The 20,337-nt window shown below is 36.2% G+C and overlaps 1 protein-coding gene across 9 annotated transcripts in view; it reads left to right on the top strand.

Annotated features, from left to right (window-relative positions):
- Positions 1–20,337, top strand: part of S100PBP (S100P binding protein) — a 54,568-nt gene that overhangs the window by 19,113 nt on the left and 15,118 nt on the right. For 4 of the 9 annotated variants that reach the window (XM_038531192.1, XM_038531193.1, XM_038531195.1 and 1 more), the window contains exons 2-5: positions 2,551–2,663; positions 3,399–4,246; positions 4,874–4,962; positions 6,423–6,526. In XM_038531192.1, the coding sequence (XP_038387120.1) occupies positions 3,401–4,246; positions 4,874–4,962; positions 6,423–6,526 (1,039 nt within the window). In that variant the 5' untranslated portion in view covers positions 2,551–2,663; positions 3,399–3,400. Of the gene's footprint in view, positions 1–2,550; positions 2,664–3,398; positions 4,247–4,873; positions 4,963–6,422; positions 6,527–9,652; positions 9,681–20,337 lie in introns of all 9 variants that reach the window. The other 5 variants (XM_038531196.1, XM_038531197.1, XM_038531194.1 and 2 more) reach the window with 3 other exon arrangements.

The following is a 20,337-nucleotide window of genomic DNA, read 5'->3' as shown; positions in this document are numbered from 1 at the left end:
TCTGTGCCTCTGGTTGTTATGTAGGAATTCTTTCACTTGTTATGAAGGATATTGATCATGTGTATATAGTCAAGTTTGCAAGTAACGATGTTTTTCTTCCAGTGAGACTTGGCCACATTTCTCATGTTCTTCCCTGGGAATTCAAGGGAAGCCTGTGTATAATAAAGTGGCTTAAATTATTTTTGCCAAGGGATCAGAGCCCTCTTCAGTATCTTTATCTTTCATAGTATATTAGAGAGTGTACTGAAATTAGAAGGCTCTGCCATTTGCTGACCAACCCTGGGCAAATCAATGACAAGGGTAGCAGAAAAGACATTACCTTTGGAATTAGAACTGGGTTTAGATCCTTGTTCTAGTATTAATTGGTCTGTGTGCTTGTTAAAGTGACTTAGTGCCTCTTAACTTTAGTTCCTAAGAGTGAACATTTATTGAACTCTTCATTTGTTCATGTCAGCTGCTTGAACTAGACTTTTTGGAAGGAGTTTGGATGAGAGTGGGGATAGTGACTCAGAAAGGGCTTTTCAGAAATATAGGTCCTTAACTTCAGTGCCTGTGATACTTGTGCTTGACACCTAAAACTTTAAGTAGAATTTTTCTTAGTGCAGCCTAAAGAAATAATATAAAATAATCCCGTCACTGGGCAGAGAAAATTACTTTTCTCTTCATAGAGGCACCTACTTCAATGCCTGCAGTACCTGGAACTCTCTCATACAATGCTGGAATATTGGTAAAAATAAGATAAAAAGTCTTAGCAGCCTAAGTTTAAATACAACAGAAAGCTTAGTTTATTTGGTAAGGTCTACGTTACAGAGTTATGTTGAGGAGTTAAATTTGAAGTTTTAAAATGTTTCACAGTGCTTGATTTATAATAGGTATTTAATATTTCTTTCTGTCCCATCTCATAAGATGAGTAAATTTAAGTTTCTTTTTAAAATTTTTTATTTATTTATCCCCCAGTTTTATTGAGATAAAATTGATGTATAATAGTGCATATTATTTTAAGACATATGATATAATGATAAATGTACATATTACTAAATCATTACCACAGTAAGAGAAGTTATCATACATCACCTCACGTAGTTACAATTTTTTTTTCTCGTGATGAGAACTTTTAAAATCTATTCTCTTAGCAATTTTCAAATATAAAATACAGTATGGTTAACTATAGTCACCATGTTGTACATTATATAAATCCTAACTCTAAAGTTCTATAATTCCTCTCCTTTCCTTCTCTTTCTCCAGTACTTTATTGTCCATACCATTTTGTTTTCTCATATTGGTGCATAACTTTCAATGTTATCTCCCTAGGAGGATTATACATTTTTTTTAAGTAGGCTCCACACCCAGCATGGAGCCAAATGTGGGGCTCAAATTCACAACCACAAGATCAAGACCTGAGCAGAGATCAAGAGTTGGACACTTGACTGAGCCACCCAGAGAGCTGCATTATACATTCTTTAATGGTGGAAACCATATCTTTATTTTTAAGAAGTCCTATAGAAACATATTATCTTGTTCAGTGCTATATGATGATATTAGCTCAGAAAATGTTTTCTGAAAGAATGCATGAAATAAATATAAAATTCAGGATATGGAGGGAAAGTGGGGTGGGGGGAAATTTACAGTTAGAATGCTAATAAGGAATTTTCCAAATTATTAAGTTTAATGTTTAAGCATTTCTTACAGCTTCTCAGATGTTGACATGATATGTGAAATGGAAGTTTTTATCACCTTTCCTATCTAGAAAATTATTTATTTTTAAGATTTTATCTATTTATTCATGGGAGACACAGAGAGAGAGAGAGGCAGAGACACAGGCAGAAGGAGAAGCAGGCTCCATGCTGGGATCCCGGGTCTCCAGGATCATGACCTGGGCTGAAGGCAGTGTTAAACCGCTGATTAGATTAGGTCCATCATTGACTGTTTAAAAGCTAGGTTTTAAAGTAATATACAAATATTCAAGTAGAAAAGTAGAATGACCCTGAAGTCTCCCCTTGATAGCTCTTGGTCCCCTCAGAGGATATAATAGTCATCAGTTTTGTGTTTATATTTTTCTGGATATGTTCTTGCATTTATTATATAAATTGAAAATGAGACTTTAGCATGTGTGATCATGATTAGTAGATCTTGGTGGACTTTTAGACATTGCCTAGTCCCCCTTCTCCATCCTGTCCCCATTTTATAAATGAGGAAACAAGTCCAAATGGTTAAGTGGCTTACCCAACTAATTGCAGCTGGTTAGTGACAGAACCAGGACTGCAAGCAAGGTCTCAGTACTCCCAAGCCAGTATTCATCTTTGGAGCAATGATATTCTGAAGAAAGTACAAAATTGTTGGGAGGAACAAAACTAGTTCCTTAGTTGCATAATTTTTCCTCTAAAGGTTTTTCTTTGATGTTCTTGACTCAAAATCCAACTTTCTGGTATTTAAAAAAAAATCAAGATCAAAATTAATAGGTGGAGCACCTTAAAGCATAATACAGTTGACTTTGTAATTAGCAGAGTTGAAAGTGATGAGAAGATCCTCTAATTTTCTTTGTGCCTGCAGGAAGGTGGGAGTCAATCATTTTGACAAGTCTCCTGAAAGGAACAGCTAGCGGGAGCTGAAACCTTTTTCCATTTGGTCTCGTGGCAAAGAGATCACACCAGCAGCTCCACACAGTATGGAAGACAATTCTTGTATTCTTAAAGTTTTTTTTTTTTTGTCTAATTTCAAATTATACATTTGTTTTTCTATACATTTCTATACATCCAAACACTTTACATAATATATATTTGTTTTGTTTGTATGTTGTGGATATCATTCCATCTGTGATAGTATATACTGACCTATTTCATTATGTTTAAAATAGTTGTAAAGTATTCCATAGTATGAATGTACCATTATTTCCCTGAGCAGTTCTGGTGATGGACTTAGACTGTCTAAGTCCATGGATGGATTTAGATTGTCTCCAATTTTGAGTAATGCTGCTTTGAACATTCTTATAAATGTATCCATGTGCATTTGTGTAGATATTGCTGTGGGAAAAATTCACAGAATTGAAGTTGTGGGGTCAAATGGTATTGCAGGTTACTCTCCACAAAATATTGTGCTGACTTAACACTCTTATACTGATAGTGTGTAAGGGTGCTTATTTCCTATACCCATACCAACTTAGATACTATGACATCTTAATTTTCACTATTTTGTTAGAAAAAAAGTATGTAATTATTCTAATGTGTATTTCCATGATTCTAGTAAGGTTAAATATCTTAAAATTATTTCTCATCTTACAAGTCACAGTGCAAAGAATTCAAAATATCAGGATATCACCACTGTAAAACAAATAGAAGTTTAAGGGTATTTAAATAAGGGTATTTCCTGTTCCTCAGTGAAATTGCCTCTTCTTTTTCCAGATATGACGTGCTCACTAGTGCCCTCTGAACAGTCTTCTGGAACTTCTCTCTTGCCTAAAGACAATGCCCCATTTTCTTGGGGTTCCTTGAATGAGGATGGATTGGATGACTCCTTGCTGGATCTGTCTGAGGGAGAAGAAGATGATGGCCATTTCAGTTTCACAGAGGAAGATATTCAGGAGCTCCTGAAGGATGATGACCTATCAAATGAGCACTTTTCTTGGGGAGGAGGGTTGCTTAAAGATAATAGGCATGTTGAGAAGGGAGGGAAAGGGAATGAAATTCTATTGGACACTTCCCAAGAGAAAAATTCATTGTACAGCTTGGGACCAGTAGCCGAGACCCCTGGCCTCTTAAAACTACCTCAACTAAGCACATCAGTTGGTAATGGACCAACTCCTACTAAACCATTAAACAGACACTTTGCACTAGAAAAGAATCTTATAAAAATAACAGTTGTTGCACCATTTGATCCAACAGTTTGTGATGCTGTGCTTGATAAGGACAAGACTGATTCATCCAAAGATACTGAAAAACCCTCCTCCCTTGGGGAAGAGATGAGAAAAGGTGGTCTTAGTCCAAATGAGAACAAACTCTGCAGTGAGTCTGAAGGGATCAGTCCCAGTAATTCTGCTTGGGATGCACCCCCACTCTCTTCTCCTTCAGACAATGACTTTGAACAAACTGTGTCTGATAAAAATATGCCTGACAGTAAGAGACCTACACCTGTATTCTCTCAGATCTTAGACCATTCAGAGACTCCTAATACGGGGTCATCCTGGAAAAATGGATCACATAAATCAAATTGTGAAGTGAGGTTTCCAGTTGTTTCCAGTTCATCAAACAAAGTAAGTATATTTTTTTCAAAGTAAAGAGAAAAATTATTTTCATTCATAAGCTGTATAGCAGAGCTTTGTATTCCTCAAACAAATTGGGATTTAGGTCCCAACTAGAACTATGAACTTGGGAAAATTATTTAGCCTCCGCGTTTTGTCATATTTCTTCCCTATAAATTATACTAAATAAATGCTTCATAGTATAGAAAGGATTAATGAAATAATGTATTTATAGTAACTGGTATATAAAATTACTACTTACTGAATAATTACTAAGATAATGGTGATTTTACTATTCTATTTCCTTTCTTTAGGTTTTAGCTTAAAATCTCAATCTTTGGTTGCCATGCTAAATGAGATACAGCACCTGATCAGCTACTGAAGAGCTGAAAAATCTTGGGCAATTTACTTAACCCCTTTGAGCCTGATTCCCTCTCTATTCAATGGGTGTACCACTTAGAATTTCTTTCTTTTCCTTAAAATTGCAGTCACTATGTCACTTAAAGCATCTGTCATAGTGCCTAGCACACAGGAGGGTTCAAGAATATGCCTCTGTAGCCTTTAGTTTAAGAATATGTCCATAAATAGTGTTGTCAGCTTTTTCCTTATAATTATCTTTCCTTCTACTCTGAATGAAAGCAGGATGTTCTTGACAAGGATTCTGGGAAACTGAAAGTCAATGAGAGAAGACTGGGCAAAGTCATTCCTGTTCTGCAAGCCAAAAGAAGGTAACAGTATGATAATATTCCAATCTCTATTGATTCTCTTCAATATCTTTCTTCCCTCCTCAGTTTTCCCTTAGTGTAGAAAAAACAAAAAACAAAAACAGGTATAAACGTACTTTTAAGTTCTGGGACCACTAACATGTAGCTGTGTGACCTTGGACAAATCAAATGATCTGTGACTTCCAATTTATTTGTCAACAAAACGAGACTAATGAAGCCTTCTCTGCTGCCTCTACAAGGTTATTTTGAAAACGTAAAAAAGACATATTTGAAAGCACTGTGTAAATGTAAAATTGCTTTTCCTCTGTGTGGGGAAGCCTGGTCACAGATATGACAGGAGGTTAGAATAATTTTAACAAAAATATTAAAATACAATTATGTAGAAAATACTTTTGTCATCTCTCCCAACTGGAGTACAACTGTCCTTGGGGAAAGATTCTAGTGGAGGTTGCAGATTTGGGTACCTTTTCAATCTGTTCTCTTGTTGCCAGAAGATGGCAGTGTCTCTACATGGGTTTCTTAATTAGGAAAGCTATTTTTTAGGTTGAGTCAGACTAGCTTCCTTATAATGAGATTAAAAAAATTGTTTTGATTACAAAGATCCTAAGTCTGCTTTAAATTTTTTTTAAGGATGTTATTTATTTATTCATGAGAGACACAGAGAGGGGCAGAGACACAGGCAGAGGATGAAGCAGGCCCCCTGCAGGGAACCGGATGTGGGACTCCATCCTGGACCCCAGGATCACACCCTGAGCCAAAGGCAGACAGATGCTCAACCACTGAGCCACCCAGGCATCCCCTGCTTTAAATTTTTAAAAATATATTAAAAATAAAGCTAAAGTCCCCTTTGACTACTATCCCTAATCCCAGTTTTTTGGGTTTTTTGTTTTTTGTTTTATTTGCATATTTGAAGGAAACTTTGTGACTGACTTACAATGAAAATTATACCAAGGAGCCAAGTTAGGCCACTTGGAACAGTTGTGTATTTACTATCTCAATATTCTCATCCACTGACTCCATAGTACAATGCAATCAGGATGAGCAAGGGCCAAACATTGTTCTTGTCAAGGTCACCAATGTTCTGATTGCCACATCCAGCTGGTTCTTTTTGGTCTTTATCTCATTCAGTTTTTCTGTGGCTCTGTCAAGTTAGTTGTGTCCTGATTAACCTTAAATGACTCAATAAGTGCTTTCTTTCTCCAGGGACTAGGTAACCTTCACTTTCTTATGCCTTGTTTATAGAGGTTGTATCTATTTCACATCTTCCCTTTTTTTTGTTACCTCCATACTCTATTTCAGCTTTATTATGTGACTAATACTGTCTTCTGTCACTGGATCTTAAAGACTTTTTGCTTCTGAAAGTTAGTTCTAACTGATCAGCAGTATATAACTTCTCCCTGCAAAGCACCATACTCATGGTTCTAATAAACTGTTTTTCCTCCTTCTGGTTTGCTTTGTTCAAGGACTAATGTTCCGACGTTTTCACAATCAGATCTAGAAAAGCAGAAGGAAAGTTATCTCAAGGAAGTCATTGCTCATATAGAACACCCAAAGGACACTAACCAAGGTAACATGGTAACCAAAGAATGGCATGTAAAAGATGTGATGGGATTTTTTTTCCAGTGTAATACAGATTAAACTGGGAGATTATTTTGAATTTTCTTAAATTGATGTGAAAGAGAACTTTCTTACCCAAAGATTTTTACTTAAAGGGATTGCCTAATTGAATAATATCCAAAGTGGTTTGGCTAACTGGTATTAGAGGGGGATCCAAGGAGACTTATACCAGTATATGAAGAGTGCCTTCCCCATGGTTGAGGGCTGTGTCCAGACCCATAGTTTTTAGATGGGGAATTTTTTGTCTGAAAAAATAGAAATGGATGACCAGGGGTTACTTAGTAAGTGTTAGTTTTTTTATTTATAATTACTTATTTTCCCTGTTTCCTTTAGGATATAAGTGTAAAAGGCAGGCATTTCAAATACCATTCTGCCTCTTGATATTTGAATAAAAGCTCTTAAAAGGTTTTGACTACCTTCCAGATTATTCGAGCTGAGTTCTCCCTGGTTCATTAAAGGCTCTTACAAACCAATATGGCTGGATTCTTTCTCCAACTCTCAAGAGATTATAGTCTGTGTTATTATTCATCCTGGACTAGTAGCTGATGGAAAAACTCCTAAAGGGAGGGGAACTTGTGGACTATACTGAAGATATGAAGATAAAAAAAAAAAAAATCCCTTGTCATAAAGATTGCTCTGTATTCGGTCATCTCTAGCTTCTTTGTTCACTTAGCAAACCTTTCTCAACACTTTCAGTGGTGTTAGGTTTGAATATTAGGGATTGGAAATGTAAAGAGGACCAGAGTAGTGTCTTGGCTCTCTAGGAATTGATAGCCCAGAGACAGAAAAGATCATCACACCACAATACTAATGAGAGTATCTCTAATCAATGGAGATATAATTCTAATAGAGTTATGTCTAAAGTACATTAGGAACAGGGAGGAGCACTTCTGTTTGTGTTTGGGGAAAGTAGAAGATGGGGAAGGAGGAAGATGCCCTAGGTAGGCTTCATGGGAAAGATAATTTTGTTATTCTAAGATCTGTCATAAATCACTGGGAAGAGTTTTAGAGGAATTTTTGGCCAGAGATTTGGAAGAGACTCCTTTTCTTTACAAATCTTTAATTATTTAGTGGTTTTACAACTGAGGCATCAACCAGAAGGCTTGTTACCGGTCCTTTTATTTTTTAGTCAAAGATTTCGTTAAGCATTCAAATACTACTTGTACTAATTGCTCAGCCTTTTGCTTGTAAGCCCTCTTTGTATGAACTATTTTAAAGGTCTGGTGGAACTAGAGACACTCCCTCCCACCAGCCTGGACCCCCCTCATCTGGGTCATTGACTAGAGGGGCAGGTTAAAAGAAGTTTGTGTATATGTAACTTCTGTGGAAGAGACTTGAGCATTGCTTTTTCCTCTACCAGGTGACTTTCTTTTATGTCTTTGGCACTTTATACTGATGATATCCAATTATATTTTCCTTTCTCATTTGGGACATTTAGAAAATTTCACAAGAAAAGCAGTGAAAAGCTGCTCATGTTGTAGTATCTTTTCCATTCTCTTTCACATCCAGGAGTCCTTCTCACACTTTACCGTAATAATCTATATCCCACAAGGAACAGCTAGAATAATGCATGTAGAGGAAAGATAACATACTTTGTGGTTGGGAAAGTAAACTCTAGTCTAGCGTTAACATCTGGGTTTATACCCTAGCTCCACTGCTTCCTGGGTGTGTGATCTTGAGCCAATAAAAATTCAGTTTTCTCATTTGCAAAATGGGTATAATAATGAGCCTTAGCTTATGTGAATATTTTAGTACAAGTGTAAGGCATAGAATAGTACTTAGCCATAGCAGCCAGCATTTATTGAATATTTGGTATTATTCACAAGAAAGGATATCCTTTCAAACTGAAATTTTTATAGGTAAAATAGTATGAATGTCAGGTGTTTGTTTTCAAATCTTGGAAAAAAAGCCAAAACCCTAGAAAATTAGAGAAAACAGCTTTAATGAAATGTTGATGAATGAAGCTTGAGTAATAGTTATGGGGTTCATTATATTATTTTCTACTTTTGTGTGTATTTGAAAATATTCCTTTTGACATCTAAGAATTGTCAACATCAATTGTTCTAAAAATTTCACAGACCTCCAGTGCTTGCTTCTACTTTCCGGGAACCCAGTGTGATATCATGTTCTTATTACTTCCGACTGCCCACTATTCATGCATCTGAAGTTGAAAGATAATATACTAAATTGCAGAGGAGATTGGGGGGGCATATTCCTTTTCTTATCTATTTAGATATGAAGTAAAGAGCAACCAGAAGCAAACAGGAAGCATATAGTGCCTCCTGTCCTTTTTGATATGTATAGTGTTATATCACCTTAAACAAGTATAACTTTTCAGATTCTTTGTCAGATACATAGAAATTAAAATTAGTAGATTCAAATGCAGTTCCTGCCAATTCAGTTTGAGTCCTCTCCATTGGGTTAATCATCTTTCACTTTATCAGTGGTGTATATATTATTGGTATAGAATATGATAATGTAAATCATCCTTCACCTTCATTATTCTAATATACATATGATCTCTTTTTAGTTTAGTGCCACATGAATCTCTAATAGCATTAAAAGAAATACCAATAACTTCCTTTCTGACATTCCAGCTCCTGGAAAGCTTTTAATGAATCACATGTTCCTAGAGTAGAAAAGGATCATTAATATCTTCTCTTTAATTTCCTAACATATAAATCTGTCCCTATATCTTTGCCAAGTGACCATTCAGCCATTACTTAGAATTCTAATACAAAACTCATTAAATCATGAAGCAGGCCATTCATTGCTTAAAAAATTTTAGTGAGAAGAATTTTTCCTTGCATTAAGCCAAACTCTGCTTCCCTGTAGTTTCCAGTAGTAGTTTCTAGTTCTGCCCTCTGGAATCACAAAAAATAACTTATCTTCCAAATACTTAATGTATTCTAAGGACCTCTTCACATTACATATCTCAAGATTTGTAATGATTACAAAGTATTATATAATTTATTATTCCATCTTGGATAAGTAGGTTGTGCCCATTTTCATTTTAGTAATGCTGCAGTGAACATTCTGGTCAACAAATATTTATGTACAACTCTTATTTCTATAGGATGAATACCTAGAAGTGGAATTGCTGGGTAAAGTATAATAAATATTTTAAAAACCTCTGTTACATGTTACCAGATTGTCCTGCCCCCCAAAATTGTATTAATTTTTATTGTCACCAATTGATAGGTATATTTTAATATATTTTATTTTAATAATTAGTGAGGTTAAGCATTTTTATTTATGTTTATTGGAAATATATATTAAATCATAATTATTAAAAATCATCTAATATCTAGTTTATATTTCAGTTTTCCCAGTTGTCCCAAAAATGTCTTCTGTAAATTGTTCAAACAGGATCTAATCAAGGTTCTGGTGTTTAATTATTGTTTCCTTAGTCTCTCTTAATCTAGGTCACTTGTTTTGTAGATTGTCTCACATTCTTAATTGTGTTTAATTGTTTCCATGTGGTGTCATTTAACTTGTTCTTCTATCTCCCTATATTTCCAAATAAACTGGAAATTGGATCTAGAGGAGGGATTAGATTCAGAGTAAGCAGTTTTGGCTGGTACAATTCAAAAGTACTGTTATGTATTCATCCTGTATCAGATTAGGAGGCATCATCTAACAACAGGGTGTTCTAATAGGGATGCTAAGTTTGATTACTTTATTAAAGTGTTAACTGCCACATCTTTCCATTGTAAGGCACATGTAATCCCCCCTTGTAATTAGTAAGTCATCTGTGGGGTGTTGCTTCAGTATCATTTGAATACCTTGTTCCATAGCAGTTGTTAATTATTTAAGCATTCATCAATAATCCTTACCTAAATCAGCTACTACTTCATAGAGAGTTGTATAGAAAGTATTTATTTTCTGAATATGTAATTTCTTTTACAATGATTATCTACCATTTTTCTATAAAGATTTTTTTTAGTATCACTATTACCTCACAGATTTTTAAAAATTAACGTGTTGGGATCCCTGGGTGGCGCAGCGGTTTGGCACCTGCCTTTGGCCCAGGGCGCGATCCTGGAGACCCGGGATCGAGTCCCACATCGGGCTCCCGGTGCATGGAGCCTGCTTCTCCCTCTGCCTGTGTCTCTGCCTCCCTCTCTCTCTCTCTCTCTCTCTCTCTGTGATGACTATCATAAATAAATTTTAAAAAATTAAAAATTAATGTGTTATAGTTGATAATAATCATTGCTTTTTTTAAATGTATTTGTCTCAAATTTGACCAATGGGAACTCCTTCCTTCAAGTGGGCTCCTGTGTCTACTGACAGGACCCCATTAATCCTTTTTTTTTAAATTCTGGTAAGAAAACATAAAATTGGGATCCCTGGGTGGCGCGGCGGTTTAGTGCCTGTCTTTGGCCCAGGGCGCGATCCTGGAGACCTGGGATCGAATCCCACGTCGGGCTCCTGGTGCATGGAGCCTGCTTCTCCCTCTGCCTGTGTCTCTGCCTCTCTCTCTCTCTCTCTCTCTCTCTCTCTGTGTGTGTGACTATCATAAAAAAAAAAAAAAAACAACATAAAATTGACCAATTAAACCATATTTATTTATTAAGATTTTATTTATTCATGAGAGACACACAGAGAGAGGCAGAGACATAGGCAGAGGGAGAAGCAGACTTCCTGTGGGGAGCCTGATGCAGGACTTGATCCCAGGACCCTAGGATGACGACCTGAGCCAAAGGTAGACGCTCAACCACTGAGCCACCCAAGCGCCCCCAATTAAACCACTTTTAATGCATGCAGTTCACTAGTGTTAAGTTTATTCACATTAATATTTTTAATCTTGCAAATCTCATACTCTGTATCCATTGGAAAAAAACTAGTCTTTTCCCCTTACCCGTAGTCCCTGGTAACTACCATGCTACTTTCTGTTTCTGTGAATTTGCCTATTATAGATGCTTCATATGAGTGGAATCAAACAGTACTTGTCTTTTTGTGACTGGCTTATTTCATTTAGCATAATGCCCTCAAGGTTCATCTGTGTTGTAGCATGTGCCAGAATTTCCTTCCTCTTTATGACTGAGTAATAGTCCATTGTATGTATATACTACAGTCTGTTTATCCATTTATCCTTCAGTGGACATTTGGGTTGCTTCTACTTCTTGGCTGTTGTGAATGATACTGCTATGAACATGGTTGTGCAGATACCTCCTCAAGACCCTGCTTTCAGTTCTTTTGGATATGTACCCAGAAGTATCGTTAGATCATATGGTAGTTCTACTTTGAATTTTTTGAGGAACCTCCTTACTGTTTGACACAGTGGTTGCACTATTTTACAATTGTACTGATAGTGCTCAGGGGTTCTACATCCCCACCAACACTTTTTGTTTTTTGCTTTCTGGTAGTAGCTGCCTTAATGGTTGGTTATATCAGTATCCATCAGTATTATAGCTATGTAAATATTGCCCACTGCAAAATCAAATAGTATACTATGGTTTTATTTTCTTTGAATCATTTGTTTTTCTGGAGTGGTTAATTCACTTGTTTTTTTTAAACAATGAATTAATTTATCCTTATTTTTATTTACTTATTTATTTATTTTTTTGCAAATGCAACTTCTAATCTTTATGTTGTCTGTGTATCTGTATTGTGCCCTCCCCCCCTCAAATGCTCAGACATACCCAGTAATCTATCAGTTCCTTTAAGAAATTTTTCTGGAGGCCTTCCTAGAGCGTTGTGTCCTTCTGCTCCAATCTGTACTGCTTGTTCTTTTTTTTTTTTTTTTTTAAGATTTTATTTATTCACTCGAGAGACACAGAGAGACAGAGAGAGAAGCAGAGACACAGGCAGAGGGAGAAGCAGGCTCCATGCAGGGAGCCCGACGTGGGACTCGATTCCCGGTCTCCAGGATCACACACCCTGGGCTGAAGGCGGCATCAAACCGCTGAGCGACCCGGGCTGCCCAATGTACTGCTTGTTCTCTATCCTTGCTGCAGAGCTGTCATCCTAGTGTTTCCCTTTGCTGCCCTCCTGGATTGAATCCTGTTCCTGGATCCTCGTTTCTTCCTCTTGATCTGTTTTAGTGGAGCACGTTCTTTGAGAATTTCTAAGAAAGGCTGATAGATAAATTTGGGTGGCTCCTTCATATCTGAAAATGTCTTTATCTTCATACTTGATTGGTAGTTTGGTATAGAATTCTTTTTTTTTTAAGATTTTATTCATTTATTCATGAGAGACACAGAGAGTGACAGAGACATAGGCAGAGGGAGAATCAGGCTTCATGCAGGAAGCCTGATGTGGGACTTGATCCCAAAGTCCTTCAAAGTCATTTTTTTTTTTTTTTTTGGATTTTGAAGTTATACATCTAGCGTTCTTGTTAAGTCTGTTATTCATTTAATTTTTATTCCTTTTAATGTAACCTGCCTTTTTCTCTTTGGAAGTTCTTAATCTTCTCTTCATCCATTATTTTATGCAAATTATCCGCTTCCTGGAATAATTTCCTTCTTCTTGACTTCATTATTTTTATATTCATATTTATGATTTCTAAGTTTTTTTCTTTTTCTTCCCTTTGTATATTCTTATTTTATGAACTAATTATCAAGATTTTTTGAGTAATTCAAATATAGTAATCTGCACAAATTGAACGTGTTTAACTTGAGTTTTAACATTTCTTTTTAAGATTTTATTTATTCATGAAAGACATAGAGAGGCAGAGACATAGGCAGAGGGAGAGGCAGGCTCCCTGTAGGGATCCTGATGCAGGACTCGATCCCAGGACCCCGGGATGACGACCTGGGCCAAAGGCAAACACTCAACCACTGAGCCACCCAGGTGCCCAGAATTTTAACATTTCTAAACACCCATGAAACTCACTGCAATTAAGATAAATATACCACACCACATCTTCTGCTTCCTTGTAATTCCTCCCTCCTGCCTTTCCTTGTCCCCTTCAATTCCCAGGTAATCACTGGTCTGCTGTAACTATAGTTTGTAGCTTATAGAATTTTATGTTGATGGACCCATACAGTACATATACTAGCTTCTATCCTGAAGCATAATTATTTTGAAATTCATCATTTTGTTGATAGTTTATTCCTTTTCATTGCTGAGTAGTATTCTATTATAGAAATATACAGCAATTTGTTTATCCATACCCAGATGCCCACCTATCGATGGGCAATTGGGTTGTTTCCAAATTTTGGCTATTACAGATAAATCTGTTACGAACATTTGTGTACAAATCTTTGTATGGATATGCTTTCATTTTTCTTGAGTAAAAATCTAGGGATAAAGTGATTGGGACATATGGTAGGTATCTATTTAATTTTTTAAGAAACTACCAAACGCAGGATACCTGGGTGGCTAGGTTGGTCAAGCATCTGACTCTTGATTTCATCTCAGGTCATGACCTCAAGGTTATGAGATCGAGTCCTGAGTTGGGCTCCAAGCTCAGCAGAGAGTCTGCTGGAGATTTTTTTTTTCTCTCCCCCCCGTCCCCCTACACCCTCCCCACTCATGCATGTACTCTCTGTCTTTCAAATAAATAAATAGATCTTAAAAAAACAAACAAACAAACTTTTCCAAAGTGGTTGTATTATTTTGTATTCTTACCATCTGTATGCATTCCAGATGCTCCCATCCTTACAAAGGATTGTTTGTTGCCAGTATATAGAAATTCAAGTGATTTTCGTGCATTGACAATTCACTTGTTGGTTTTGATACCTTTTTTGTATATTGCATCAATTTCTATATCTATGGTCGTGTCATGAGCAAATAAACACATTTTTTACTTGTCCTTTCCAATTTAGATGCCTTTTATTTACTTTTTTTTTTAGCCATATTGCACTGACTAGAACCTCCAGTATAATTTTAATACAAGTAACTTATTGCTGATCTTAGGAGGAAAACATTTAGTCTTTCACTGTTAATAACCACTATGTTAGCTGTATCTCCTAGATACCCTTTGTCAACTTTACAGTGTTCTCTATTTATAGCTTGTTGAGTTTTATTAAAAATGGAGTTTTATTGGAAATGGATGTTAGCTACTTTCTCTGCATCTGTTGAGATGATCATATGGTATTGTGTGTTTTTTAAAGTCCATTAATTAGAAAATTATATAATTTGATTTTCCATCATTAATCCTGTTTTGCATTTCTTGGTCTTAAAGTATTATCCATTGCATTGATTTGCTAAATTTTGTTATGCATTTTTGCATCTGCCTTAATTAGGGACATTGGTTTATACTTTTAATTTCTTGATCTAGTCTTGGTATTAGAATAATGTTGGCCTCAGAATGAATTGGGATTTTCTACCTCTTCGAATTTTCTGGAAGAGTTTGTATAGAAGAATTCGTATCTCTTTTTAGTTAAGCTTTGGTGATCTTTCAAGGAATTTTGACCATTTCATCTATGTTGTTACATTTATTAGCATGAAGTTAATAACATTCCCTTATAAGTGTTTTACTTATTTATTTTAAAGATTTTTTAAAAAAGATTTTATTTATTCATGAGAGACACAGAGAGAGAGGCAGAGACAGGCAGAGGGAGAAATAGGCTCCCTGCAGTGAGCCTGATGGAGGACTTGATCCCAGGGCTGAATGACCTGAGCCAAAGACAGACATTCAACCACTGAGCCACCCAGGCATCCCAACATGTTTGTTTGTTTATTTATACATATATATATAGAGAGAGAGCGCGCGTGTGCGCACGCTTGTGTGCACGCACAAGTGAACACGTGAGCAGGAAAAGGGGGAAAGAGAGAGTATCCCAAGTAGACTCCATTCTGAGCACAAAATCCAATGCGGCCTTGAACTCATGACCCCAAGACCTGAGCCGAAATCAAGAGTCAGGCGATTAACAACTGAGCCACCCAGGCACCCTGGCAAAGTTTATATAGTATTCCATAGTGATGTCATCATTCCCATTGTTAGTATTAGTAATTTGTATTTTTTTCTTTTCTAATCAGTCTGGCTAAAAGTTTATTAACACTATTATGTAATACTATCTTTAAAAAGAACTCAGCTTTTGTTTTACTGATTTTTCTTTGTTTTTCTGTTTCAATGATTTCCATTCTGATATTTATTATGTCCATTTTTCTGCTTATTTGGAGTTTCATTTGCTCTTTTTCTAGTTTCTTTAGTAGACCTTTTTTTTTTTTTTTTTTTAAGATTTTATTTATTTATTTATGAGAGACAGAGAGAGAGGAAGAGACCTAGGTAGAGGGAAAAGCAGGCTCCATGCAGGGAGCCTGATACAGGACTCGTATCCCAGGACTCCAGGATCATGTGCTGAGCCAAAGGCAGACGCTTAATCGCTGAGCCACCCAGACGATTAAGAGACCCAAGAGACCTTTCTTTTCTAATTTAGTAAGAGATGTTAGGAGCAAGAAGAGATAAATTCTGGCGGTCATTCTGTTTCTCTGGATGTATGCCTTGACCTTTTTCAAAAATCAACTTTATTGGTATGTCTGGGTGTGGCTCAGTGGTTGAGTGTCTGCCTTTAGCTAGGGTAATGGTCCTGAGATTAGTCCCGCATTGAGCTCCCAATGGGGAGCTTACTTCTCCCTCTGCCTAGGTCTCTGTGTCTCTCATAAATAAATAAATAAAATCTTTAAAAAATAAAAAAATAAAAATCAACTTTATTGAGGTATATTTTCATGCAATAAAATGCACCCATTTTTAGGGTACATTTTGGTGAGATTTTTAGGGTAATTTTTTCTGAAATTTGTGCACCTGTGAAATCATCACAACAATCAAGATTGATAGAATATTCCTAGTATCCCCAGAATTTCCCTTATGCTCCATTTCAGTCATTCTGTCCCTATCGAGCTCTTGCACTTGGGAAAGCACTGATTTCTTTTTGGTAATTAGACTTGTCTTTTCTAGAGTTTCATATAAATGGAATCATCCTTTATGTTTGACTTGTTTTACTTGGATAATTTTTTAATATTTACCCATGTTGTGTGTATCAGTAGTTCTGTAGTTTATTGCTGAACTTTTCCTTGCGTTGATGTACTTTAGTCATTTGTTGAAAGACATTTGTGTTTCTAGTAGTTGGCTGTTATGAATAAAGTATCTATGAACATTCATATATGGGTTTTGTATGGGTGTGTGTTTTCATTTCTTCAAGGTAATTAGGAGTGGAATTGCTGAATCATAGTGTTTACATAACTTTCCCAAGTGATCATCTTATTTATTGTGTGAGTTTTGTGTCACAAAGGCTTAGGTTGTTTTTTGTATATGCCTGTCTAGTTTTTCTACCACCATTTGTTGAAAAGATTATCGTTTCTATGGGTTTCTGAATTCTCTCTTCTATTCCATTGATATATGTCTATTCTCATGCCAATATTATACTATTGATTACTGTAACTCTATAGCAAGTCTTGAAATTGTTTTTATTTCTATAATTTTTTTGAAGATTATTTGAGAGAGAGAGCATGAGGAGAAGGGATGGGCAGAGGGAGAAGGAGAAGCAGACTCCTTCCTGAGCAGGAAGCCTGTTACAGACTTGGTCCCAGGACCCCCAGATCATGACCCGAGCCAAAGGCAGAGGCTTAACTGACTGAGCCACCTAGGTGCCCGATGTCTATAATTTTTTAAAAAATTAACTTCAGTTTGTCAGTTTGTCTGAAAACACCTGTTGGGTATTTCATTGGGATTGTGTTGAATCTATAATAGATCAGTTTGGGGAGAACTGACATAACAATAGTGAGCCTTCTAATATGTGAACAGTATATATTTCTCCATTTATTTGTGGTCTTGTTAATTTGTCAGTAAATTTTGTAGTTTTTGTACAGATCTTGCACATATATTGTTGAATTCATTCATCTTAGTGCTTTTTTTGTAATTTCATAAATGGTCACCACCGTAAGTGTAGTCACCATCTGTCACCATATAATGTTATTGACAATACTGTATATGCTGTACTTTTTTTTTTTATGCTGTACTTTTTATCTCCATGACTGATTTATTTTATAACCTGAAATTTGTTACCTCTTAATTTCCTTTATCTACTTCACCCATTCTCGCCCTCGCCTTCCTGCTAGCAACCACCAGTTTGTTCTCTTTGTTTAAGAGTCTGTTTGAGCCTTTTTTGTTTATTTGTTCATTTGTTTTGTTTTTTTAGATTCTACATATAAGTGAACTCATATGGTATTTGTCCTCTGACTTATTTTCGCTTAGCATTATACCACTTAGGCTCATCCATGTTGGTTGCAAGTCATGAGATCTCATTCTTTTTTATGGGTAACTAAGATTCCTCTCTGTGTGCGACATCTTCTTCTTCTTCTTCTTTTTTTTTTTTTGACATCTTCTTTATCCATTTATCTATAATAGACAATTAGGTTGCTTCCGTATCTTGGCTATTGTAAATAATGTTGCAATAAACATAGAGGTACATTTATCTTTTCGAATTAGTGTTTTCCTTTTCTTTGGGTAAATACCCAGTAGTGGAATTACTGGATCATATGGTATATCTATTTTAAATTTTTTGAGAAACCTCCATACTATTTTACATAGTGGCTGCACCAGTTTATATTCCCACCAATAGTCCACAAAGGTTCCCTTTTCTCCACATCCTCACCAATACTTGTTATTTTTTGTTGTTTTGATACTAGCCATTCTGACTGATGTGAGGTGACGTCTCATTGTGGTTTTGATACTTTTGGTAACTTTTTAATAAATCCATTGGGCAGCCCCAGGTGGCTTAGCAGTTTAGCACCACCTTCAGCCCGGGGTGTGATCCTGGAGACCCAGGATCGAGTCCCACATCGGGCTCCCTGCATGGAGCCTGCTTCTCCCTCTGCCTGTGTCTCCGTCTCTCTCTGTCTGTCTCCGTGATAAATAAAATCTTTAAAAAAAAAAAAAAATCCCTTAGGATTTTTTGTACCAACATGATAATAACTACAAATAAGGACAGTTTATTTCTTCCTTTCCAGTCTGTGGGCCTTTTGTTTCTTTTGCCTTGCTGCACTGGCTGTGACCTCTAGTACATTAAGTATGATACTAGCTGTAGGCTTATCGTAGATATCCTTTATCAGGTTTGAAGAAGTTCCCCTTCTACTGGTAGTTTGGTTGAGGAAGTTACCATTCAGTTTTTAGTTTGGTGGGAATTATTAGGATTGAATGGTGAATTTTGTCATTTGAATTTTCTGCATTTATTTAGAAGGTCATATGGTATTTCTTCTTTATTCTGTAATGTGTATTACATTTATTGATTTTTGATTGTTAGGCCAACTTGCATTCCTGGGATAAACTCACTGGCCTTAATGACTTACCCTTACTTCAATATGCTAATATTTTAAAGAGTTTTTATGTCTTGTTTATAGGATTATTGGTTTTTAGGGTTTTGTTTTGTTTTTTTGTATTGCCCTGTAAGTATCATGGTAATACTGGCTTCATAAAATGAGTAGGGAAGTGTTGTTTCAGTTTATGTAGGTTTGGTGTCATCCTTTATTTTTTTATTTTTATTTTTTAAAGATTTTATTTGACAGAGAGAACACAAGCAGAAAGAGTAGAAGAAGGAGAAGCAGGTGCCCTGCTGAGCAGGGAGTCTGATGCAGAGCTCTATCCCAGGACCTTGGAACATGACCTGAGCCAAAGGCAGACACTTAAGCAATTGAGCCACCCAGGCACCCCTCATTTCTTCCTTTAATTGTTTGATGAAGGGGATCCCTGGGAGGCTCAGCGGTTTAGCACCTGCCTTTGGCCCAGGGCTTGATCCTGGAGTCCCGAGATCGATTCCCAGATCAGGCTCCCGGCATGGAGCCTGCTTATCCCTCTGTGTGTCTCTGCCTCTTTCTCTCTCTCTCTCTCTCTCTCTCTGTGTGTCTCTCATGAATAAATAAAATCTTTTTTAAAAAATTAAAAAAAAAGTTTGATGAAATATATCAGTGAAGCCATCTAATCCTGGAGGTTTTTTTCAGAATTTCTTTATCCTTCAGTCCATTTTGATAATTTGTGTCTTTTTTTTTTAGATTTTAATTTATTTATTCATGAGAGAGAGAGAGACAGAGACACAGGCAAAGGGAGAAGCAGGCTCCATGCAGGGAGCCTGACATGTGGGACTCGATCCTGGGTCTCCAGGATCAGGCCCTGGGCTGAAGGCAGCGCTAAACTGCTGGGCCACCTGGGCTGCCCAAAAATTTGTATCTTATAAGGAATTTGTCCATTTCTGTCTAAATTGATGAATTTATTGGCATAAAATTATTCATAATGTTCCCTTATTGTTCCTTTAATTTCTGTAGGTTCTGTAGTGATGGTCACCATTTCATTTCTAATATTGATAATTTGTCTTGTTTTCTTGGATAATCTAGTTAAAGTTTTATCACTTCCACTGATTTTTTGCCCCCAAAGTAAATTTTTAGTTTCATATTTCTGTATTGTTTTTGGTTATTAACATTTTTGTCTTCACTTTGTTGCTTCTCTTCCACTTGCTCTGGGTTTAATTTGCTCTTGTTTTCTAGCTTTTTAATGTGGAAGATTAGATCACTGATGGTGAGATCTTTCTATTTTCTGTAAGCATTTAAAGCCATAGGTTTTCCTTTAAGTTCTGCTTAGATGCATCCCACAAATTTTGATATATTTTCATTTGGCTCAAAGCAATTTCTAGTTTCCCTTGTGATTACTTCTTTGACTTATGGGTTTTTTAGAAGTGTGTTAATTTCCAAATATTTAGGAGTTATCAGCTATATTCTAAATATTTCCAGCTTAATTCTGTTGTGGTCAGAGAATATTCTCGGTATGAATTCAATTCTTTTAAATATACTAAGATTTATTTTTATAGCCCAGCATATGGTCTG

The sequence above is a fragment of the Canis lupus genome, chromosome 2, assembly GCF_011100685.1.
Source record: "Canis lupus familiaris isolate Mischka breed German Shepherd chromosome 2, alternate assembly UU_Cfam_GSD_1.0, whole genome shotgun sequence".
Lineage (NCBI taxonomy): Eukaryota > Metazoa > Chordata > Mammalia > Carnivora > Canidae > Canis > Canis lupus.
The sequence above is the reverse complement of the archived record's forward strand: the minus strand, read 5'-3'. Positions and strand labels throughout refer to the sequence as shown.